The 25,927-nt window shown below is 44.1% G+C and overlaps 1 protein-coding gene across 2 annotated transcripts in view; it reads left to right on the plus strand.

Annotated features, from left to right (window-relative positions):
* Window positions 1-25,188, plus strand: part of syde2 (synapse defective 1, Rho GTPase, homolog 2 (C. elegans)) — a 54,667-nt gene extending 29,479 nt beyond the window's left edge. For both annotated transcript variants that reach the window (XM_079506406.1, XM_079506407.1), the window contains 4 exons: window positions 6,003-6,129; window positions 19,299-19,480; window positions 19,734-19,965; window positions 24,360-25,188. In XM_079506406.1, the coding sequence (XP_079362532.1) occupies window positions 6,003-6,129; window positions 19,299-19,480; window positions 19,734-19,965; window positions 24,360-25,162 (1,344 nt within the window). In that variant the 3' untranslated portion in view covers window positions 25,163-25,188. The remainder of the gene's footprint in view (window positions 1-6,002; window positions 6,130-19,298; window positions 19,481-19,733; window positions 19,966-24,359) is intronic.
* Window positions 25,189-25,927: the final 739 nt, after the last annotated feature.

The raw sequence follows: 25,927 nt of genomic DNA on the forward strand, positions 1-25,927 counted from the left end.
GATCTGCTATTTTCCGTGAAGGTTTTCCCCACAATACGGATGCCCAATGGGGTTTACTGTAAATGGTTAAAGAGACAATCTTATCAGCTCAGCTGAGAGTCTGTGTGTAGCACTTGATCTGTGTCATATCTGAGATGATATCTCCTATCTGTTGTTTCTTTCTATAGCTTGTGTTTTTCTGTGTAATTTCCCCAGCGTGTCTCTTTTTGGCAACCTCTCTCTTTCTCTAAATTGTATGTACAAGTTCTTTGTCATTCTCTCTCTCCCTTTCTCTCCAATATCTCTCTCTCTCTCTCTCTCTCTCTCTCTGTCTCTCTCTCTCTCTCTCTCTGTCCTTTGCTGACTTTGGGCAGGCTGTCAGTGTAGTATCCTGCGTTGAGGTAGCTCTATGGTACAGAACAGTGGGTTCGACACTAGATCCCTGAGGAATTTAAAGGCTGTTACTGAGGCACGCATGGCCAGGCGTGTAGCAGTATGTCTTTACAAATGATTATATAGATCTTTAATGGAACAGACCCTTTTTGAGCCTCTCAGAATTTCATGTCCCGAGGGAGCTTTTAAGATGCTGGATGATTGTGGCTGTTTTGAAAAGACCACGGATAATGTTTGTGCCAGAAGAGATGGTGTTGTGTGTGTGTGTGTGTGTGTGTGTGTGTGTGTGTGTGTGTGTGTGTGTGTGTGTGTGTGTGTGTGTGTGTGTGTGTGTGTGTGTGTGTGTGTGTGTGTGTGTGTGTGTGTGTGTGTGTGTGTGTGTGTGTGTGTGTGTGTGTGTGTGTGTGTGTGTGTGTGTGTGTGTGTGTGTGTGTGTGTGTGTGTGTGTGTGTGTGTGTGTGTGTGTGTGTGTGTGTGTGTGTGTGTGTGTGTGTGTGTGTGTGTGTGTGTGTGTGTGTGTGTGTGTGTGTGTGTGTGTGTGTGTGTGTGTGTGTGTGTGTGTGTGTGTGTGTGTGTGTGTGTGTGTGTGTGTGTGTGTGTGTGTGTGTGTGTGTGTGTGTGTGTGTGTGTGTGTGTGTGTGTGTGTGTGTGTGTGTGTGTGTGTGTGTGTGTGTGTGTGTGTGTGTGTGTGTGTGTGTGTGTGTGTGTGTGTGTGTGTGTGTGTGTGTGTGTGTGTGTGTGTGTGTGTGTGTGTGTGTGTGTGTGTGTGTGTGTGTGTGTGTGTGTGTGTGTGTGTGTGTGTGTGTGTGTGTGTGTGTGTGTGTGTGTGTGTGTGTGTGTGTGTGTGTGTGTGTGTGTGTGTGTGTGTGTGTGTGTGTGTGTGTGTGTGTGTGTGTGTGTGTGTGTGTGTGTGTGTGTGTGTGTGTGTGTGTGTGTGTGTGTGTGTGTGTGTGTGTGTGTGTGTGTGTGTGTGTGTGTGTGTGTGTGTGTGTGTGTGTGTGTGTGTGTGTGTGTGTGTGTGTGTGTGTGTGTGTGTGTGTGTGTGTGTGTGTGTGTGTGTGTGTGTGTGTGTGTGTGTGTGTGTGTGTGTGTGTGTGTGTGTGTGTGTGTGTGTGTGTGTGTGTGTGTGTGTGTGTGTGTGTGTGTGTGTGTGTGTGTGTGTGTGTGTGTGTGTGTGTGTGTGTGTGTGTGTGTGTGTGTGTGTGTGTGTGTGTGTGTGTGCTCTTTGTGCTTGTTAAAGAGACAGGAACACTCTCAAAAAGCAGCTGTAGTGATGACCAGCCAGCCACCACCCACAAGTTACACATCTGAAATTATTATTATTTTGCAGACCACTTGCCTTCCTGTTTGCTTTGTTTAAGTTGAGGAGTCAAGTAGCCATTATTACTGTTGTTGGTTACCAAAGTGTAAGGAATCAATATGTACACAACTACACATGTGTGCATTTGTGGCTACATGCATTTATGTGCTTGTTGAGTAGTGTGCATGCACTTGTTTGCGCTCCAACAACATCACCTTTCTGTAATTAGAAATGACGTTGAGGACAGATCACCTGTTTACAGACTGGTGACTAGACAATCAAGTTTACAGGACACATTTCAGTGGACTGACTTGGGGCCAGAGTCTTCAAAGAGAGTCTTAAATTAGATTCCCTGTTGGGGTACTTTGATATTTTAATCAAAAATAAAAATAACAAAAATAATTTCTGCTGATCCCAGCAGAAAGATATATGTGCTTTCCATACAGTCGCTTAATGTCATTACTGTCTATGAAGGTCACTTGACTGTTTTGCTGCCCTTGTGCAAGGGCCCAATCAATATGGATTGTTTGCTGCAAAGAATACAAATTATAGGGAGCTAAAAGTCACAATCAAAATATATATTTTGCCAAGATTTTCAGATTTGCTCCAAAATGCGACGGTCACAATTGTAGTAGTGAATCAACAGCGCTAAGTAGTCTCTCAAAATGTATGAAACAAGAATATGATATCTAATATAATCTTCTAATAAATAACACTATAACAAACTTTGACATAAACTCTGAAACCAGAGCAAATCCAGTGAAATGTCCCAAATCTAATCAAATAAACCTTTTAGAAGATAACCTCCTTAGGAATTGTTTAGGGATTAGGAAGAATAGAAATACCAGCAAATAAAACAATCCTCTTACCAATAACATTCTTCACAATATATCACATGGGTTAGGGTTAGCAGCAGCTTTGAAATGAGAAAAGTAGTGCAATAATATATTATTCAAAAATTCTAATTATAAATAATATATTTTGGAAATCTAAATATGTAAAGTAAACCTCTTTCAGATAACTTACTCCATAACAAATAATAATAAAAAACGAACATCTACACTTGGACAAAATCTGTACTTTGTCGGTGGATTCCCGACTCTGGAAGCTAGAAATCAGCCTACTGAGAGTGATGATATGATCTGTCTGGGACTCGGGCTCAACATACAGGGCTCAGCTGGGGCTGTGTGCTGCCTGACTGCGGCAGCCGACAAGGGAAAGCCCACTTCTGTAACAGCTGTTCCCCGCCTGCGCCGGGCTCACCCCCAAAGAAAGGCTCTTTTTTTTCTGAATGGACTTGTTGTTCATTGTGCCCAGTGACTTCTGTTTACTCTCACACAAAGCCAAATCCCTCTAATCTGTCCTCCTCTCTGCCTCTCGTGTGAGGTTTGAAAACAGTACTCAACTACTACACAGAGAGATCTCACAAATAGTTTGGCCCATGGGACGGGTGGTCCTTATTGGTGGTGCTATGCTGGAGCCTGTGTGTGTGTGTGTGTGTGTGTGTGTGTGTGTGTGTGTGTGTGTGTGTGTGTGTGTGTGTGTGTGTGTGTGTGTGTGTGTGTGTGTGTGTGTGTGTGTGTGTGTGTGTGTGTGTGTGTGTGTGTGTGTGTGTGTGTGTGTGTGTACACGTGTCTGTCTGTCTGTCTGTCTGTCTGTCTGTGTGTGTGTGTGTGTGTGTGTGTGTGTGTGTACACGTGTCTGTCTGTCTGTCTGTCTGTCTGTCTGTCTGTCTGTCTGTCTGTCTGTCTGTCTGTCTGTCTGTCTGTCTGTCTGTCTGTCTGTCTGTCTGTCTGTCTGTCTGTCTGTCTGTCTGTCTGTCTGTCTGTCTGTGTGTGTGTGTGTGTGTGTGTGTGTGTGTGTGTGTGTGTGTGTGTGTGTGTGTGTGTGTGTGTGTGTGTGTGTGTGTGTGTGTGTGTGTGACTGACTGACTGTGTTGTAACTTGTAGGCACGCACGCACATGTGTGTATGTGAGCATGTGTGTGTGCAAACGGCTCACCATTTACAGCCCACTGACTTAATGTGTTGCCAGGGTAACCACAACAGTTGGCCCGGTATGCCACATACCAGACAGACACATGTAGGAGAAATTATGGGATGTCTTTAGCTGAGCCTAATCCCAACATAACAAGGAGACCATTAAGTCTAATTTATACTTTGTCGCATGAGGCCAACAACGCAATCAATTGCGTCGTGTTGTTAGCCTGTCATTTCCAGCAAGTGACACCATCGCGCAAGACAGTGTTCCTCAAACTTTTTCATGTCAAGGAGGAACCCCAAAAACCCCGAACCCCCATCTGAAAATGTTTTGTGCCAGGGAAGAGAGAATAATATTCTCTCTACACAAAGTGACCCGCAGTGAGCTTGTATATCTGCTATTTTTTAAATCCAATCATGGATAAAGTGATTAAAATGTGGTGCTATATATATTATATATATATAATGTATTCCTTTTCTGAGAGGGTAGAGCAGTGCTTCTCAAAGTGGGCTCTAGGACATCCCACTTTGAGAAGCACTGCTCTACCCTCTCTTCCAGTATCAGATACCATCATACCAATGTGTAAAACCTATTTCTGGAGTTTCTTTAGGTCAACCTGCAGTCTTGTGCGGAGGGACTATAAATGGTTAACTGCTTGTTAGCCCCACTCTGTCAGTTTTAAGTGAGAACATTATGGACATGTGCCCTGGCGTCACTCCTGAACAGGATGTGTCATTTTCCACACGTCTGTTATTATTTTTGACAACAACACAGACCCTGAGCCTCTTTTCCGTATGCATTTAAGATGTGTTAATACAATACATTATCAGCAGGGCAAACAACTCATTATGGATATATTTTAGCCACTTAAATCCCAGAATGTGTATTCTATTCTCTCACAGAAAGTAGCGCATTCGGCTATTTTTGGTGTAGAGCAAACAACAGAAGCGTCAGTGTAGAGACCTGAGGGTCTCCGGTCCAGTCAACCAAGTAACGGGTTTAAGTGGCTTTAAGTTTAAGTGCTTAAAGCTACAAAGTACAAACCCTAAACTTTATGTCTGTTGTCGTCTCCCTCTGGCAATGGACAGAGGTAATTGCGACGATGCCCAAACTCCAATAAAGATGGTGGCGCGTCCATCCAGTGTCCAATCCGCTGTGCAGTCTGCTTCAAATAACTTTATTGACGTCGTCGACAAAGGAGGTGTCAAGTAGGTGTCCTACCCGACGCCAGGGTCAAACTTTCTCAATGTAAGCGTAATAGCGTATAGTGAGAGTCCTGGCTTGTAGCATTACAAGTTCTTTTTTTCCCCTCCTTGTTTGTACGTGTTTAAAATAAATGTGTTTTAGCACGTTGCCTGTTGAAAAGGGTGGTTGGTCTCCGGCTGTGTCAGCACATTGTAAGTTTCTAATAGATAAGACAGTGGGTCACAAACATTTTATTCGTTAACATTTTGGCTATTCAAAAATAGCAGATCTACAACTTCTCACAGCTTGTCTTCCAGTAGTTTCCAGCTGTTGCAAAAGCAGCGACAAAAGCGGATCCACGTGATCATGAAGCATTGCAAATGTCATTGCATGCCAAAATAGGGACGGAAAGTTAAAAATTATTAAATCTGACAGAATTTAGGTCAAACGATTTAACCAATGAAAAGTGTTAATACAAGCATGTGACTAAATTATGTGGATCCATTGGATGGATGGACCCTGGGCTCCATCTTGCGCCACCCTTATCCCTAAATTTGCCATTTTGTACTATTTTGAAAATAAATTTAAAATAGTTCAACTAGCCGATCTACATCTACATGTTGTGAGCTTGTAGATCAGCTATTTGAACTTATTTTACTTATTTTAAAAGGTTTTTTAAAATAGTAAAAAAAGGCAAATAAGTTTAGGGATAAGGGTTAAGGGGTGGCGCAAGATATAGCCCTCTGTGTTTATTTCCATTTCCTGAAAAGTAACAGCTTAGAACATGCAAGGTTTCCGTCCGAACTGAGTTTAAGATTTAGATTTATATTAAGATTTCTGCAGCTTTTCTGCTGATAACATTGCCACATTTTGTATGTTTATTGATTAAAACAGCATTAACCTAGTAAACCTACTGTACCATAGTGCCTAGGATTGTCATATCATAGAGTTGGGAGACCTGCACGTGGACTCTGCAGTAGTTTTGGCTTCCCTCCAGCTACACATTGTTTGGATAGAAGTTGAATTTGATCGATAGGGTTGTAAAAACGTCTGCCTCTGCAGTTGACTGCTAGAATCTTTGGCCGCGAGTATTATTTGACCTACTTGTGTTGTTGCGTGTCTGTGTGTGTGCGTGTGCGTGCATGTGTGTGTGTGTGTGTTTCCAGGTGGTGGGTCTCTACCGCCTGTGTGGCTCTGCAGCCGTAAAGAAGGAGCTCCGCGAGGCCTTTGAGAGAGACAGCTACACTGTGGAGCTGTGTGAGAACACCTATCCGGACATCAACGTCATCACAGGTAAACCCATAACCACCACATTCTGAACCAGGAGATCTGAATCACGCACGCACGCACGCACGCACGCACGCACGCACGCACGCACGCACACACACACACACACACACACACACACACACACACACTGAACGACTTAACGCCTGATTTATACTTAGTTGCATGCCGGAGTCACGCTCAGTAAATTGAAGATCTACAAGCTCACAACGCGTGACGCGTTGTGAGGGTGGGGGGGCTGATGGGAAGCCCCCTCATGGTCAATAATTGTCCATTTCACCCAGTGACATGCACACGTGTAACTTTCACATCTGTATGTACATATGTCATCCAGCAGGTCAGGGTTCATGGTGTGCTCAGGCACAGATAGGGGCTTCGGTATTATGCTAAAGGGCTGCTTCCCGAACATGGTGTCGAGACCCGCAAACACATTTTTATCTGTTCCTTTATTTATTTTGTTTCCTACATTTTAGCTTTTAATTATTATGATATGAACATTTTCAAAATACATTCCCAAAAAAGCAACATTTTTCATGAATGAAAAACAAATTCAAAGATTTTTTCAGTAATTTCATGAAGAAAAGAAAAGAAAAATCAATTTAATTCCATAAGTTAGAAAACAAATGTTTTTTTAAGTAGTAGTGAAAATAGCTGATCTACAAGCTTACAACGCATTTAGCAGAGTAATGCGTTGTGAGCTTGTAGATCTGCTATTTTCACTACTTAGGGTTCCGGCGAGACATCACATTTTTCTTTTTGGGTCACAGGCTAAAAAGTTTGGGAACCTTAAAGGACTATTATATTTGACAGACATGGACTCTGGCATATCGCTGCTGTCGCTCAGAAACCTCTTATCTCCATATTTTTGGGGTAAATTAACACCCTACTTGATCATACTATCGTCACACGAAAGCATATAGTACAAGTTTGAATTGCTGCGTGAACTGAGCAACGCGTTTGGAGCTTGTAGATCTTTTGCTGTTTTTGAATACTGAAAAAGTAACAGTTATGGACACCGACACAGACGATATGCAGTATGTGCAGTCTCAGAGTAAATGCTACTAACTAGACTAGATTCTAGTCCATACCTTACCACAAAAGGTTTTAAATATTTACAAGCTTTTGCCACAAACGGTACAACCAAAAGGTCTCTTAGCTTATTTACAGGCTTTGCTACAAACTATACAACCAAAGGGTCTTAGCCTATTCCACAAAGAAACATACCTGAGATAATATATATATATATATCTAAGGTGCGTGCGTGAGCACACTATACTGTACATATCGTCAGTGTTAATGTAACTCTTATTAGGAACAATTGGTTTTTCGTTGAGACAGAAGGATGGGGGTGAGATGAGCTGGAAGGGATGTAGATGGTAGAGAGAGGAGCTGTGAAAACCCGACGTGCAAGATGTTGTCAAATATACGAATAATCCTCACACGACACATTCTTTTCCTTCAATAAACAATCCTGAATGCAGGCACCCGCATTATCCTCTCTGTAATGTTCTTTATCTGGAGACAGGAGATCTGTTTGTGTGTGTGTGTGTGTGTGTGTGTGTGTGTGTGTGTGTGTGTGTGTGTGTGTGTGTGCGTGCGTGCGTGCGTGCGTGCGTGCGTGCGTGCGTGCGTGCGTGCGTGCGTGCGTGCGTGCGTGCGTGCGTGCGTGCGTGCGTGCGTGCGTGCGTGAGTGCGTGTTGTTTGTGGTAAAAGCATTCCAGTAGTCAACATACCAGTATAGGCCATTGCCTGAGGGAAACATGCACGTGTGTGTACACACACACACACACACACACACACACACACACACACACACACACACACACACACACACACACACACACACACACACACACACACACACACACGTGCAAACCAGGCCATGTAGTACATTCAGGTCATTCTTTTTGTCCAGGTCCCTGGTTGAGACATGCTCATACTGTTCCTAGAATGAGGACCACAGGCTTAGTTGAGACGGAAAGGCAATGTAAACAATGTTGTTGAAGGATACAGACTCTAAACTTTAAGCCTCACAGCAGCCTGGCCTTGATTTATGAAAATGTTCTCTCCCAAAAGCACTGTCCCTACCGCTTCTATCCGGGTAATGTTTTATTTAAACATAATTGTTGAATTACTATTTAAATACACATGCATTGCACCTTTTTTATTTTAGAATGCTTTGACATTGAAATGGGAAATGGGCCTTGCCCTTGAGTTGTATCCATGCGGGTCACCACCATTCACTGTGAGTACGTCGCGACACCCCACTCTCACAGATAGGTGATTTCATCCCCCCCACTTTTGACCACCCGGACTTTTTTTCCACTTGGACGTCATATAGGGTTTCCCCTATATGAAAGCCTATTGGCCCATTTAAGATTGATTGAACGACGACTGTGCCATTTTTGCCAAGCATGCCTACTTGGGAATTTTGGCCGGGAATAGGCTAAAAATAGAACAAAAAAATAAATAAACCGCCAAATTCGGCGCGTGGGCATCGTCCCCTCCCCACGCTCATCCCCCCCACCTTCAGATACCCTGTGACACCCCTGGTTGTATCACTAGCTGACCGGTTTACACATGACCACAACATCCATGGTTTGATTCTGAAAAACAAAACAAAACAAACACATGATTAGGGCATGATGTTTTGCCCAATTTCTGTTTCTGCAACTTAAAATGATCTACAACTGATAGTTACTCGTTAGCCTGCAACAACAACTGTGTCATCGATCGAAACTTATTTCGATGCTGTGACACATGTGGGAAGGGGTGGGGGGGTTACTTGGTCAAAAATTACTTGGTCATGATTTTTTTTTCTCCCACAAAAAGAGGAAGACCATGGAAGCCCCTGGGCATTGTGGGAGCTGCTGTTGGTTTTGGGAAGAGGCCCCATATAGGCATCCTCCTATCATGCCTGCTTTGATCCGCATGCATTTGCATTGCAGGGCAAAGAACACAGTTAACAGTTGAGCGGGTTAGGAAAAAAGGGCCAGCACCAGCGTGGCTTGTTGGTTTTTGCTTGCTGTCTAAATTTGCTCTGCCAAGCGAGTGGGTGTTGCAGATGGAACCAAGTGAGTGAGTGAGTGAGTGAGTGAGTGAGTGAGTGAGTGAGTGAGTGAGTGAGTGAGTGAGAGTGAGTGAGTGAGTGAGTGAGTGAGTGAGTGAGTGAGTGAGTGAGTGAGAGTGAGTGAGTGAGTGAGTGAGTGAGTGAGTGAGTGAGTGAGTGAGTGAGTGAGTGAGAGTGAGTGAGTGAGTGAGTGAGTGAGTGAGTGAGTGAGTGAGTGAGTGAGTGAGTGAGTGAGTGAGTGAGTGAGTGAGTGAGTGAGAGTGAGTGAGTGAAAAAAAAGTAATATGATTAAAGAGATATGATTAAAGATTTAGTACACAATACTTCCTTTGGGCTATGGTACCTGTTTATGCTTAGATGTACATCATGTATCTTTTTACACTATCTGTATCTGTCCTGTATTTCATACTGCAGTGCTGCTGTGACAACTGCATTTCCCTCACATGATTAATAATTGTCTATCTATCTACCAAGATGTTTAACAATATTAATAAACAGCTGAGCGCGGCATGTCGCGTGCTTAGCTTGCAAATTAGTTATTTTGGGAAAGTAGCACCATTGTGCGACGGATATAAATTAGGCTTAAAAAGCGGGCCAAACAGATGAGTTAAGAGGGCTGGCATGTCACACGGCTAATTTTAAAAGCAGAGGTAGTGAAAGGGATTATCCAGAGGTCAAAGTTCAATCCAAAGCTTGCAAAACATGCTCAGTGCGTGGCCTTCCATTATGAAAGATCACAAGCCTTTGTTTCAAATCACAATCCACTCAAATGAACCGCAAAAAGTCTTCCAAACTTGACTGCCGTGCTCTGAATGATAAAGACGAGCAACACAATCTTCACTCTGCAGTCACTTCTGTGTTCTTTGACTACTTCAAACATGCCAGTTTATTTATAGATTTTCAATCTGTTATTTCAGGCCAGTTGTATGACAAAGTATAAATTAGGTTTCAGTGGCACAACATCAAATTGGTCACAGAGTGACTATGCAGCTTGTGCTGCATGCAACTGTGCAGCTGGGATGAAATGTTTTGCCTTTAATCAAAGGAACATCATTTTCACAAATATTCCTCGTTCTGGATTGGTTTATCTGTAACATAATTGACTTCAGATTGTGCTGCAGAATCTAACCTTGGTAGCAGGCAGTGAGCACTTTGAGATGAATACAGTTTGGTACAATATAAATATATATTTTTGTGCTAAGCATAGTAGTAACAATTTGTACATTTAGGGCTTGTTTTTAATGAGCCAACATTATAGTGTTTCCTCTGTCTCAGTCAGCGGTGCCGGGTGACACTGTGTTATAGCGTTTACTATTCTCATAACATGAGAATGTGTCATCTGTAGCTCTAGAGAGGAATACATTTATAAATATTCCAGTTTAAACAGCCTCTGTAGGTTTGTGTTTTAGAGAGTCTACACTGAGTCTACACAGTAAGATCCTCAGAGTTGAATTAACACTGAGGATTTCACTGTGTAGTAGAGCTGTTTGGCATGGGATCAGCAGCACCACAACAAGTAAAGTTACAGACTCTTGAAACCCCCACCACCCCTCAGAAGGGCTAAGTGGGCCTACGCCAGGGGGCATCTCAACAGCGTTTACGTTGGGTTCAGAGACATATTATCATTTCATATTTCATTACCCCTACTTATACTGTATAGGATCCTACTAGATCCCTCTATGGCTCCCAGGTTTATTTGCGGTCAAACTGATTGACATTAAAGTATGATCAAGTCTTGGCTAATTTACCATTTGGCCTTGGTGTGGAAACACGACACTGGATGACTTTCAGATGAAACAGAGCAGGACTTGACGGGAAATCAGTTCAGACGCGTGTCCTCTGCAGGATGAAAGGAGCCGTGTGTGTCTTGAGACCACTAAAAAGCTTGTGGAAGTTTCCAGTGGCGTAAAGTAACTAAGTACATGTAGCCTACTCAAGTACCGCATGTGTTTAAATACAGTGTTGAGTTGTTTTTACTTTAGTGGAGTAGTACTTCCACTTTGCACTACTTTTACTTCGACTCCACTACATCTCGGATCCAAATATTGTACTTTTACGCCACTACAGTTATTTGAAAACTTTAGTTACTAACTAAACATACCGGTACATTAACCACTTCAGCACTTTTGAGCTTTTGATCTGCTATTTTCTAAAGATTTCAGATTTTCTGTACATTTTGAAAACTTGTGAAATCGGACATTGTGCGTAGCAAGTAGTTTGACTTTTGGTAGTTTTAAGTATAATTTTATTCCAATAGGATACATTTGTATTATTATTAGTAATTTTACATTGAGATATTGATACTTTTACTTAAGTAAATAATGTGAGTACCACCACTGGAAGTTTCAGGCTGTTTCAGCACAGTTATTGATCCTAACTTTGCGGTCTGGAACTTTGCTGACATGTCTTTTCCGTGGCTTGCCCCGCCCCCTACTCCCCCCAGCCCCCCACCCCGGCTGTGCGTTACAGCCTTGCCCCAGTGAAGACATGGAAAGTCATTAACAAGTGCCCCCTTTGTTGCCGAACAAACACAGATGGTATTTGGCTCACGCATGGGGGATTAGCTGAACTTTGGGCCAGCTAGTGAAGCAGGCAGGCTCCACCACACACACAAAAAAAAGCTTCAGGCCCATGTGTGTATCTGAGCAGCACTTCATTCTTTTGTTTTTATGATTATTCCCGTGGTCATTTCGTCTCTACCATTGACTGGACAGCGTAGAAAGAGAGACGGGAAAGCGAAGGGGTTTAGAGAAGGAGGTGGTGACGCGCAATATGATTCTCAGACCTGGAATCGAACCAAAAAAAGAGTGGGACCGCATGGTAATACCGTTCCAACCGTGAGCAGCACTTCCTCAAATATGGGTCGGGAGTCGAGTACCTGGATGACTGCTGCTTACGTTATATTTTACAATTACAATGTAGGCGTTTAGCAGACACTCTTACTTAGCCAGAGCGACTGACAAGGGCAGGATCAGAGTGAGCAAAGTAAGCACAAAGCCTAGTCAACAAACAACAGGGTAAATAGTCACACTATAGAGTTTGAGTGCAGAGGGAACAATGTAGTGCCTCAAAGAAACTAGGATACCAGGTCAACAATGAACCTAGTATCTGTTCAACAGCAACAACATGCTGTCTAAATAACATTCTTGATGTTTTGATCAAGAACAAACAAATCTAAATAAACAAACAAAAAACATGGAAACCATTAACCAACACATATCTGCATAGCATAGTAAAATAACTACTACAGCATCTATTTGAGAACATTATGAAAAAAATACAGTATTAAGTGCACAGTAAGACCTCCAGAGCCAGGCTGAATTTACCCATCATGTTTGGGTGCTAAAACGTGGTTTGGACTGTCTGCTATACACCACGTCACAGTGCACGATAGATACTGTACCCTGCCTTACCCACTCACATGGGGGAGCACGCTTTAGTCCGATGCATGTCCCGTTAGTCCGACATACCGTACATGGCCGGTTAGTCTCATCCGTGGCTTCCACGTGCGGTTAGGTTTAGGGTTTAGGGTTTGGGGTATGTCGGATTATTGGAATGTTGGACTAACGCTCCCCTCCCCTCACATGGGTCCTCTGGTCCAGTGGTTCTCAAAGTGGGTGCCGTGACACATGTCCAGGGGTGCCACAGAATACTTTGATAATATTGGAATTTATCAATATCACTTCAGTTTGATCACCCTCTATACTTATGTGTCCTTGATGCATTCTAATCTACACTAGGTAAGGGCTCCATCTTGCGCCGCCCTTATCCCTTATCCCTAAACGTATTTGCAATGTTTTTATATTTTGCTAAACATTTTAAAATAGTTCAACTAGCCGATCTACATCGAGACATTGTGAGCTTGTAGATCGGCTATTTGAACTATTTTAAAAGGTTTTTTTAAATAGTAAAAATTAGTTTAGGGATAAGGGTTAAGGGGTGGCGCAAGATATAGCCCCAAATATCTTTGCCAAAAACGCACGACAACGTGATGTGTTGTAGATAGCTTGTAGATCGTCTGTTTTTGGTGAATGTCAGATTAACATATTGACGTACAGTCCCCAATATGACATACGGTTCTAAGAATTAACAGTGTAGTTCAGGGGTGCCGTGGACGAAAAAGTTATTTACAGGGTGGTGCCCTGAGCCAAAAGAGTTTAGAGGATCACTGCTCTAGTCTGGCGCTGTGAGGGTGTGCAGAGCGGATGGCATGGAGGGAGGAGGGGTTGGGTGGTCCTGCTGGAAGAGATGAAAGAACAAGTCCCCATTTGTTCTGTGGGTGAGGCACTGGCTGCAGCACTGACAAGCAAACTGACCTGCGGCTTTGTTTGAACAAGAGGTCAAAGGTAGAGAGCCGTGCCCCATTGCATTGTGTGCCTTGTAGTGTTTGGTGGCACATTTTGGGACGTAGAAGAAAGTGTGTGTCGTGTGGGGAAAAAAATAGAGATTTATAGTGGATGTGTAGTAAAAGTGCACTTTGTTGACACATTGCTGTAGTGGATTATGGGTGAATCTTTTGACGTTCTGCATGTTTGTACTGTCATCCGTTTGTTTTACTGCACTGTTTGCAACAGGCTCGGCTCCAGGATGAAATGACTGAGGGGGGGCAGTTGAAAAATGACAAGGGGGCAGTGGGGCACACATCATTATTATATAGTAAAACAATATGTACTGTACATACAACTTAAACTGAGGGGGCAGAATTTGCAACAGAGGTTCCCAGCCCCCCTCTGGCACCCCCATGGAGCCAGGCCTGGTTTGCAGGAACAATAGGATTCACTGGTGTTGATTGGTTGTAGAATCAGAATCAGCTTTCACAGTTTTACAGATAAAAAAGTGTGTGAAATTCATTTTTGTGCATAGTTCCCATCATGTCATTTTTCCAAGAGAAAGTGGGTGGGGTAAGGAGAGAAAGTTTTAGCACTCTTGCCAAAGGTACAGGTAAAGGGTTTTCTTCTGTGTGGTTCTTAAATATTTAGAAGCTTTTGCCACAAACAAAAAAACAAAAGTTCTGTTAGGTTATTTACAAGCTTTACTACAAACTATACGACCAAAGGGTCTCAAAAACATATGTACACATAGTACCTGAGATAATGTATATATTAGGTGCGTGAGCATAGCAGCCGCTGTGTACTGTTCAATGCATTATATATACTTAAGGACTTATTCAAGGTACTGCTAGGACATGGATTAAGGTGCAAGGAGTCAGTGGGTGTCAGCCGCATAGAGGGCTGACATTGGTATTTTACTTTGTCTTAATCAGTGATTATCAACCTTATTAACAAGAACCCCCTGTTTGATATGCAGCAGGCCATGGACACTCATTTGATATGTTTTATCTGTATGACCTTGGCCTCCAGTGGTCTGAATGCAGATGGTAATGGACGGTGAAGGACCAGTTACTGACTGTTTGCGTGCGACACACAGCAGACACTCACAGTGTGTATATTGTTGTCAGCTCGGCTCGTAAAATTCTGAGTGCTAAATTAACTGATGGTGTGCAAATGGTCTCTTTTCGGTCCATTTGCATGCACACATTTCAGATTTTTTACAACGTGGAACACCTGCAGAACACAACTTCCTATTCACTCCTCATGAGTCCATGACTGTGCGTGCGTGCGCGTGCTCATGCACATGGGTGTGTACTTGTTGCATGTGCGCAATGCTGGATGTCTGAGAGACAGCCGGTTGAAAGTGGTTTAAAATCAAATTATTTAGGGTATATAAGATTTGCTCTATTGGGAAACCAGTGCTGATATATTAAGTTAAAGCAATAGGCCACATGAGGCTGCAGTTTATCACCGTTAAGAGGCTGCGTTGGGCCTAAAACCCCTTAGCTGTTCTAAAATAATGAAGAAGGGACAAATCCTTGCGTGGCTTAATGCTTTTCTAAAATGGTTACCAAATATGGCAACATGATTTAATAAAATTCATTTTTGCAAGAAAGTAGAACCTGCAACTGCCTCCACAAACAAGGAAGTCGCTCTTAAGCTCTCCTCTTACCGTTCCGTGGTGGGAAAACAAAATTGCGTGACTAGCTGTTAGTATTGTAAACAAGAGGTTGGTGGCGCGAAGCTGATCCATGCGGTTCTAGGTGTGTGTTTATTGAATATTTTACAACAGGACTCAGCCAGTCAAAGCCAACCAATGGAACGATCCGTTTTAGAATAAACACAACTCGTAACTTTGTGTATAGCTGTATACAGTTACAGTGCATTGCCATAATAATAATGTGTGGTTGTCACAGAATCCTAAGGCACACCTGGACTTGTCTCACGGAACACCAGTGTGCATTGGCACACCGTTTGGGAACCGCTGTGTTAATTTACTAAAGTCAACACAGGCACTGACTCATAACAGGCTAATGATTTACCTCAATGGCTGTATTCTCCTCACCTTAGAGCACTACACACACACACACACACACACACACACACACACACACACACACACACACACACACACACACACACACACACAGTTGGACCATTGGACTGCTGTGTTTATAAAAACATGGAAATAGAAAGAGCCTACTATGCATGCATGTTGTTTCAGTCTATTGAGAATGAGGTCGTATGTGTACGCATAATTAGGACGTGTCGTTTCATAAAACTATTTATTAAAACAAGTGTGCGTTCTTTGATTTGGGCTGGCCTGGCTCTCACGCACTCAACCTCTTTAAAAAATGAATGTGAATAATTTTCAAACAATTTAAAAAACGAAAGAATTATCGAAACATTTAAAATGCAAGCTCACAATTCGTCACAATGTGATGCGTTGAGAGTTTGTAGATGTATTTTCGCTATTTGCCGTACAATGACATGAATTTAGGGGTTATTACGCGAAGGTCACTGAGGTCCACCAATGCTTGACTTTCCATTTGTAGAAAACTAGAGGTTTGCGCTCACATCTAACGCCACGCGTCCAAAAACAATAACGTTACATTGCTGTTACACTAAAACCTCTGCTTCCCATCATGCAACTGTAAACCAACATGCATTGCACTGCATCGACGCACGTGTCACGTGATCGGCCGTAGCCAATGGGAAGAAATTGTGGGATTTCACCATTGGAAGAACGCTCTACTTCTCTACTTGACCACCAAAGTTTGGTGGTCAAATGCGCACGTGCAAACGAGCGTTCGATGTTAAATCCCGGTTTCCTGGTCATAAATGCACGGGCCCGCCTGCAGTTCCAGCTTTCACCACTACGTCTCACAGCTTCAACGCTGGCCAGCCTTATTGGGGGCTTGGATTTCACCGCCGGCCACTTCCTGTTTCGGTGCCGTTTTAAAACCCTTTTTTGTCAGATTCTATAGGCTGCATCCGCGGTGATTGAACAGAACGCGGTCCTGCGCTCATTTCTTGGCATTTTATTCATACACACCATTTTGTACACTGACAGGTAAATGAACACTCAGGTATTTACATTGCACTACCACGGGCCAAGGTAACCCTTCGCTTTTGCACGAGATAAGAAAAAAAAGCACGTGACATACTACAGTATTTTGCATCCATGCAGGTAATTTTGCTTTCAGCGACGAAATGACCTGATTACAGTTATCTCAACAGGGTCACAATAGATTGATAACGGGACGCCGAGTGATTGTCATAAAGCATTTTTGTCTTATCTTGTTGTGGAAATCAGCACGTCCTCAGAGGCATTGAGAGGAGTCTTCTGTAAAGACGTTATCTCGTCACATCACATTCTGAGCATACCAAACTGTCCTTAAGATAATAATATGTTACTTTTTTGGTTCCCCCCCCCCCCCCCCCAAACTAAATAAACATCTGTGTTTAGTATCAGTGGTGTTCATCTGGGTACATGGTGAACCCATAGAGCCGTCATTGTGAATTCAGCTGACACAGAGAGGGCTTGCTCAGTGCCTGCCCTGATTGCTTGACACAACACAACAGACAGACGTAGTTGTTTGGCTTTCCTTTTTTTTTTGCCACCACCAGTATGTAGCCTTAGGAATGCAACTCTCTCTCTCTCTCTCTCTCTCTCTCTCTCTCTCTCTTTTTCTCTCTCTCGGTGTCTCTCCGCCTCGCTATCTCTTTCCCTCTGTCTGTCTGCTGTGCATTGCTTTGTTGAAACGTGTTGAGTCTTGAGAGGGGGGGGGGGGGGATTCATAGTGCTGAGCAGAAAAACCGAGCTGCTGTTAGCCCTGTTTAAAACAGAGCTGCTGTTAGCCCTGTTTAAAACAGAGCTGCTGTTAGCCCTGTTTAAAACAGAGCTGCTGTTAGCCCTGTTTAAGTGGAGATTGTCACGGACACAGGCTTTTATGACACTGTATGTACTGTAGGTCAGAAGGAAGAAGGAGGAGGAGTTATTAGAAAACACCTTTGACACAGAAATAAGCCATATAACCGTATTTCATGAAATTGAAATTGTTTCTAAACGATTCTACCCGTTGTTATATTGTTCAATACTTTTACGGCATTGATTTAGATGAGGCTTTAGTGATTACTGGTTCAGTCATGTTGTAGGCTACTGAGTTGAATGTCAAATGTAAAAAGGATAATTCCACTGAACTGAACTAAAGCTAACCTGAGACTTGGAACATTGTAACAATGAACTGAATTTAGATCCCCCTTTCGACACACCATCCAATCCCATGTTCAGTGGCTTCAAATGCCAACCTACTTGTTTAGAGGAGAGGACATGTGGGTATTTTGCCACCCAGAAGCGCCATAATCTCAGGCTAATTTTCAAGTCTTCGCTTTGTCTCGTTTTTCTGCCAAGATTAATGGGCAAGGGGTTCACATTCACAATGCCAGATAGAAATAGACTAGAAAGCGTTACACCTCAGACTCCCTTAGGAGAGGAGAGTGGAGGATTAAGGGGATTAAAAAGTGAGCGTGTTAAGTTTTGCCCTCAGCTCTCCTTACCAGACGTATTGGGGATGTCAACAGGCCTAGAGTGAGTCATATACTGTAGCGTGCTGTAAATAGCAAGCATGGGATGAACTTGTAAATCGCCTGGGAATTGTTCAGGGCTCAGTGATTGTGCAAGTCATTATGAAGGAGCTCCCAATTGACCAAAATCACACGACAGGCATTTTCCTCTTAAATCATACAGGGGGCGGACATTATTAAGCGTAAAATGGTCTGCTCTGTAAACGTGGGGCATCTTCAGGCAGGAGGGAAATGAGTGGTGAAGTCCACCACAAAGGATTGTCATGCTGCCAAGGGCTTTTATTGTTCGCTTACAGACATGGCAGTAATATTTTTGGAGGATTAGCGGCGATCGTATGGGGTTTCATGTTTGTCTGGTCTGGTCCACGGGACGCTGGCGACACAACACAGGTGTGAAATCACACGCGCACAATGAGGCCTCCCAACACTCTGAGGACCGCCTAAAGTTATGTTATACTTCATCCTATGACTCTGGCTGCAGTGTTACGCCCCCCTCCTATCAGGTGTCTCATCAGATGCCACAATCTGTTGAACCCCTGCTTTAACAACAGGGCTTCTCTTGGCAGCTACAGTAACCACGTACAGTATGTCATCATATCCAGCCATCTAACAGAGTGGGGGAAATAAAAGCATTTTATCTATAAATAGCTACACTGACATTATTAGCAATGTGCCAAATGTTTAAGTTGCCCATGTGATGAGTTATTATTTATTCATTCATCGGAAAATCCGTCCCCTATTCCTCTGCTCGTCCAAAGTATGAATGGTAAATGGTGCATTTATATAGCGCCTTTATCCAAGGCGCTTTACATAGATTGTGCATTACATTCACCCATTCACACACACATTCATACACCGATTGCGGCGGAAGCCATGCAAGGTACCAACCAGCACATCGGGAGCAATTTGGGGTTCAGTGTCTTGCCCAAGGACACTTCAACATGTAGACAGGAGGAGCCGGGATTCGAACCGCCGACCCATGGATCATTGGACGACCTGCTCTACCTCTTGAGCCACAGTATGCCATTTCTCGAGTCTTTGGTGGAAACATGTCTTTGTGACCGTCAACACACCTGAACTTACACGACTTGTCTCTGTTTCTCCGTCTTCTCTCCTCTCCATATTACCCCCATCCTCTCTCTCTCTCTCTCGTCCCCTCTTTGTGTCTCGCCTCGCTCTTTCTCCAGGTGTGTTGAAGGACTATCTACGAGAACTGCCCTTCCCTCTGATTGATAAGCAGTTATATGAGGCTGTGTTGGAGTCCATGGCCAGGAGACCTCTGAGGATTGGTCCAGGGGGCTGTGAGAATGACCAGTCAGACACGGAGACCACGGTCAGCTTGCTGGACATCCTACCAGAGGTGGAGAAGGTGAGGAAGTACTAGTGTTCATTTTGTCCCTGGTTCCCAGAGTGACCTTAATAATTATTGTCTAATACTCCTTCGCATGACTGCATTGCTTGCTAAGAAGATCTGATCTTAGAGCTAACAACACGTTGCGTGTGGATTGAGCTTTGTGGTTATTGTGACAGCTATAATAAATTGTTTCTTCTGCTACTAAAACTATATTTTTCTAATTCTAACAATAATAACATTAGTGGGTTTTTTTTGTGTGTGCTTCAAGACAACACTGCGGAAGCTTCTAGACCACTTGAAGCTGGTGGCATCCTACCAGGAAGTGAACAAGATGACCTGCCAGAACCTGGCAGTGTGTTTCGGCCCAGTGCTGCTCAGCCAACGCCAGGAGGCCTCGTGTCACACTAACCGAGTCTTCATTGACTCTGAGGAGCTGGCCAGTGCCCTGCACTTCAAAAAGCACATTGAGGTTCTGCACTACCTGCTTCAGCTATGGCCTGGTGAGTCTGAGTGTAATTCTGTGGTTCTCAAACTTTTCAATGCCAAGGAACCCCATAATTCTGAGAGTGTACAAGTGGGTCCATTTGGTTCCATTTGTACACTCTCAGAATCACAGACCTGTACGGGTCCACCTGGAACCCCCTCAAGGAACCCTGAGGGTCCCTGTACCACTTTGGAACCAGTGGTCTAATTCAGGGGTTCTCAACGTTTTTGGCTGGGGACCCCCGGAAATGCTTTGGCCATGTCTCGCGCCCCCCGCCCCCCGAGGGGTCGCGACCCACGGGTTGAGAACCCCTGGTCTAATTCATTTTTGAGTCATTATCTGAATATGGTTTTGCACACTTATCTACATTCCAATGTACTGTAGCTGTTCTGCATGCAGTACAGTATATGCCTCGCCCACACCAGAGGGGGGGTATCGTGCAAATTGCTACCAGCTCTGTGGCTTAGTTCCACGCAGAACCTTGAAAGGGCCGGGGGTGCTTTGATCCCTGAGGTTACCCACCACCACTGGCACGAGCACGGCAGATAGCCACTGGCCACCATCTGTGTTGATCCGGTGCAGATGGAACTTGGCCACAGTGTGCTTCATCATGGCAAACCACAAAGGACAGAGCCAATCAGAGCCAAGCGAGTAAAGCCCTGCCATGAACCAAACCTCTGAGGTGTGGCTCTCTTGTCTTGTTTGGACAAATCGCCAACCAGGGACTAATATCCAGAGCTAACCAGCCATCCTCGAATTGCTAGATATCTGTCCGTTTGTCCAACAGTTGCATGCTGGCCACAGCTGTCCCTTCCTTGCAGTTGTTCATTGAGATGTGAAACAACCAACCAGTCTGAGATGAATATGAGAGATGACACCTCGAGGGGAGCGGTCAAAAGCATTAAGCATATTCCTTGCGTAAAATCTTTTGTTGTGTTATTAAGTTGCTGTTCATCTGTCACATGCTATATACACATTCTGTGTGTACATGTTCAACTGTATTTATTCACCCTCCAGTCACCCCTTAATGAACGTGTTAACTGTCACTGTCAGCGTGTGCTTCAGTGGATGTTATGTATTACTGAGGCCTAAGGACGGAGAGGCACATTTATCCAAAACCTCAGAGTGTTCTAATCTAGACTGTGTACAGGCAGACAGACTGAGCATAAAGATGTGACTATGTGAAATATTTCCTTTTGACCGAGTTTGCTAAAAGTGTTTTTTTTAGTTTTTGTTGATCTTTTTCTAAATGTGCAAAGCAAGGCATGGCTATTTGTTGGTCATTTCATTGTATAGTCATAACAGTTATTAGGGGGGGAAAGCACTTTCTACTGAGTGTTTACATTTTTATTTTGCTCATCATCACTAACAAAGATCACCATCTCTAACTGACTAATTAAAACCGTGTTTAAATGGAGGGGCTAACAATGGTACAAGTGTAAAACATACAAACAAATAGGACCTAAAATATTAAGCCTCTCACCAGTACTGTGGGAAGTTTAACACCTACAGCATTGAGGGATGAGACACACAGAGCAGCATACACAGGAGCATAAGTCAGCATTCATAAGTCTCATATTAGCTGGTAGCCTAGTAATAGGTAAGTACAAGTGAAGCTGTGCAAAATGAGACAGACAGTGCTTACTATGTACGTAAAAAAGGGAGGTATTTGTTTATTTTTTGGTAAGAAAACAGCTTGCAGCTAGAAGAAGAGTCTGTCTGTAGCAGTGGTTTTCAAACTGTTTGTGCCAATGGACAAGTCAAAATCTGTATTCATAGTGAGAATAGCCAACTCATTTTGAACATGTGCGGAAAGAATAAATACATGAATATTATTCATGTGTGTGTGTGTGTGTGTGTGTGTGTGTGTGTGTGTGTGTGTGTGTGTGTGTGTGTGTGTGTGTGTGTGTATATATATAGTAAAATAATACAAATATTCATAACTTGTTTGCAGTTATATATATGCAATAATAATGTGTGGTTGTCACACTGTGTGGGAACATATATAGTATATTTAGTCTTTGATAGATGTGCGTGTGGGTCTATAACAGTCCTTACTATAACATAAGTCTGCGCTAGCAATAGCATGTCTGGCTACTAGTGGATAATGACCCGGTCTTGTGAGAAATTCTAACCTTGATCAGGCTTTCAGCGTGGCTTCAAGGCAATGTTTCCCCTCTGTTACCTCCTTTCAGTCCACTTCCCCTGCTCAAGAGCGTAGGATGGCTGGGCTATAATTAAAGACATTCCTGGCCTAACCTTAGCCCTCAGCCCTCTAAACTTAACCCTAACATTTCATGGCCATTATGGTATATTTCCATCCTCCTCTTCACACCCCACACGCATAACCAACCATCCTCTTCACACCCCACACGCATAACCAACCATCCACTGCATTGTTGCTTTCTGGGCCTCAAAGGCACGAGGATACATGACAGATGTGCTTTCTGTCAGGTCAAGGGGCTCTTTATGTTTGTGTGTGACCAGACCACTGACCACCATTGTGTCTTGGTAGATACATTTTATATTAAGGAGGCATCACATGTGGGGAATTTGAGTTTGGATACTCAAACTCACTTGTGTGTGTGTGTGCCATGTGCTTCATCAGCTGTGTTCTGAGTGGTTGCTGTTGAGCAGGTGGTCAGGAGTGGATCGCACGATGGCAGTGTACGGCAGCATGTGGTGGAGGACATTGTGTGTGTGTGTGTGTGTGCGTGCGTGCGTGCGTGCGTGCGTGCGTGCGTGCGTGCATGAGTGCGTGCGTGCGTGCGTGCGTGCGTGCGTGCGTGCGTGCGTGCGTGCGTGCGTGCGTGCGTGCGTGCGTGCGTGCGTGTCCATGCTATTTTTAAGTGGTGGCTTTAACACAAAAGTGTTAAACCAACCTTGGGAATGAAATCACGCAACATGTGGTATTATATGTATTTTCAAAACAGTAAAGAGACTCAGCAAGAGCATGTGATGTCCATAAAAGGCACATTGCCTTTTGTCACTTACAGTGACACTGAAATAACAAAAGGAACCACATTACATTGCTGCTTGCTCCTGACTATTTGAATATGACTTGATAACAATCAGGAAGCATCCGTTGTACTTTGAAACTTTCTTGTCGACAGTGTGTCTAAAGTCTTTTAATTTCCCGAATTACAATCAAGGTCTAACAGGCTTATCTCTTAATGCTATTTTGTTTTCTGTTCCCTTCTTATCCAGTAAAAGACAGCTAGCGGTGTCGAAGTGTAGATACACAGAGAGAAATAAGAGAGTGTGACAGGTAACTGAGTTGTGTTGGAGTTGGTTTTGTTGAAGTGTTTTTTTACAATTTATTTTTGTAGTATATCCACCTTACTCTCTTGTCCAAAGAGGGATTAAGTCGTCTTTATTAGCATAATATGTTACATTATAGCTTTATTTACCTTAGTTTAAAGTAGCAAGTAGTGAAAACCGAGGACCCAAGAAGAAAGTTAAATAAAGCCTATAAGCTAAACCTCAGAGACAAGTCAGAGAAGTTTCAAGAGTGTGTGTTGGAGTGAATTCAGCATGCATACTTGTCTTAAGCATGGCATAACATAAGCATGGCGTGGCATGTTGTCTGAGATCCCACCTGGGAAAAGTTATTTCTGCTACAGGACCTCTTGTGTGCTCACATGGTCAATATTTGACTCAACAGCAGCTGGACCTCATAGTCCCGCTAGTGGCAGGCCTCGAAGGATGGCGGTGTCGGACCGCCTGGCCGTCTCCTTCTGGCTGTCCATGCATCTGTCCACCACTGTGGTCCCAAAACGAAATGTGACAAACAAACAAAACGACCGACTCAATTGCCAGGGAATTTCGCTGTGCACCTTCATGATCCCTGTAGGACAAACCCTGTTGATTTTCATGATCCCATGACTTTTCCTCTACCACCGCCCGTCAATCTAATACGCCACAAGCCAGGACGTGACCTAGCTCCCCCCCCCCTGGTGGGAGGGGCTGGAAGGAGCGTCGCGGCTTGTGATTGGGTGAGACAGGCCGCCAGTGAGGGGGTACGGAGCACTCTGCTGTGTTCATTGTAGGGACGAGGATTTACTATTCTGTGCCCATCGTGGTGCAAATCGGACGGGGCTGAGTCGGCTCGAGCGAACTTCGCAACGTTCGACACGGCAACTCGCTTTAGCTCGGTCGGTAGTGTCTCCCGTGGGTCAACTTTGCTTGAGACGGCGCCCCTCCGTCGCGGTCTTTGGAGACCACAATATGGTTCATCTCATCATCATCATGATTTTGTTCTGTTAACATTTGTGGTACTCATATGGTTAAGGCTTGTTTTTGTTTTAAGGCATGTTTTGATATTAAATTATAATACTTATAATGATGATCAAATAGCTCACCTTCACATTCTGACTTTGTCCTATCATGTCTTCCTGACTGTTTTCACAGTACCGGACGAATACAGCCAACGGTCTTCCCCTACTCCCACAGCAGAAGCTCTCGCCGCCACCACTGACCTGCTGACCATCCCGCCTCTCCGACGGAGGAAAGAGCGCCCGCAGGTGCTGAACCTGAGCGACGCAGAGATGGCGGGCGTCCTGAGGCCCAGGCCGGGCCGCCTGGACAGCCCCAGTAACCGCTACGCCGGCGACTGGAGTGGCTGCGCCGGAGAGTGCTACTTCCCTCCTGAACTCATGCTGCTTCCTAGCAAGGAGGAGGCGGACTACGACGACGTGGCCTCTGAGGACACGGACTGTGTCAACGAAGAGCAGGAGCAGCCAGAGGAGGGAGGAGAGGACGAAAATGCAGATAAAGAACAAGGTTTTAAAGCACAGGAGAGGGAACAGGACGTCCCAACCTCTGCACTGTTTGACTCTCCCGAGGAGCAGGAAGAGGAGGAGGAGGAGGAAGTGCATGCAGGGCCAACGGAGGAGGAGGAGGAGGAGGAGGGAAAGGAGGAAGAGGTGGAGGAAGGGCACGGCGAGAGTGATGGTTCAGGCAACAGTCAGCCCAGGGAGGAAGAGGAGGTGGAGGAGGTGGAGGAGGAGGATGACGACGACAGGGTGTGTGACCACATCCTTCCCCCGCATCTTCCCAAAGAGCACACCTACCAGGCCTACATGAAGATTCAGGATATTAGCCCGGTGCTCAGCAACAGGGTCAACCTCCGAGACCTGCAGGAGAGCATAGACACTCTAATAGGCAACCTAGAGAGAGAGCTAAACAAGAACAAGCTCAACGTAGGGTACTGACTCGTACCACACACGAACACTAAAACGTGCACACACGTAAGGTACAGAAAAGATGTTTGTGTGTGTGTGTGTGTGTGTGTGTGTGTGTGTGTGTGTGTGTGTGTGTGTGTGTGTGTGTGTGTGTGTGTGTGTGTGTGTTTGGGGCGGGCGGGTATCTGGGGGCAGGTCTGACTTACCCTATCACGGTGCTTCAGGAGTGTTTTTCTGTGATGATACCATGGCAATGGTGTAAGGTGCTGTATGTTCCTGCACAAATCAAGTGGATGAGTTGAAAAGATATGTAAAGGGGCACTTCTGTTTTTTTGTTTTTTTTGTCCTACCTAGCCCTAAACATTCCGCTTTCCCCCTTTTTTTCCTGTCAGCTATTTGTTGTTTTTGTTGTGTTTTGGTCCAGATCTGTGTTTTGTTCTGTTATTGTTGCTTCTCTTCTTATTAGAAGAACCCATTGACCCCCAGGGGTGTAAAAGGTGCCTTAATTGTGTGAAGGTGGTACATTAAGGGGACAATCCACACTATAACAAAATTCACATACCGTAATGCCAGTCTCGTGATCTTAGGTCAGTCTTAGGAGGCCAAAAACTGAAGTTGTCAATCAGCGCCGTTGCGAAGATGCAAAATCTGCAGGGGTTTCTCTTGACAGTAAATTGAAGACTTTGTGAACATGAACAGAATAGTGGAATGTGCTCTATTGCATTATAGAATGAGCGTGTCGTGTTCGCCCCAGAAAATGTTACTGATTACTGTCTTACCCACAAAGTCAGTCTC

The sequence above is a fragment of the Electrona antarctica genome (assembly GCF_951216825.1).
Source record: "Electrona antarctica genome assembly, chromosome: 7".
Lineage (NCBI taxonomy): Eukaryota > Metazoa > Chordata > Actinopteri > Myctophiformes > Myctophidae > Electrona > Electrona antarctica.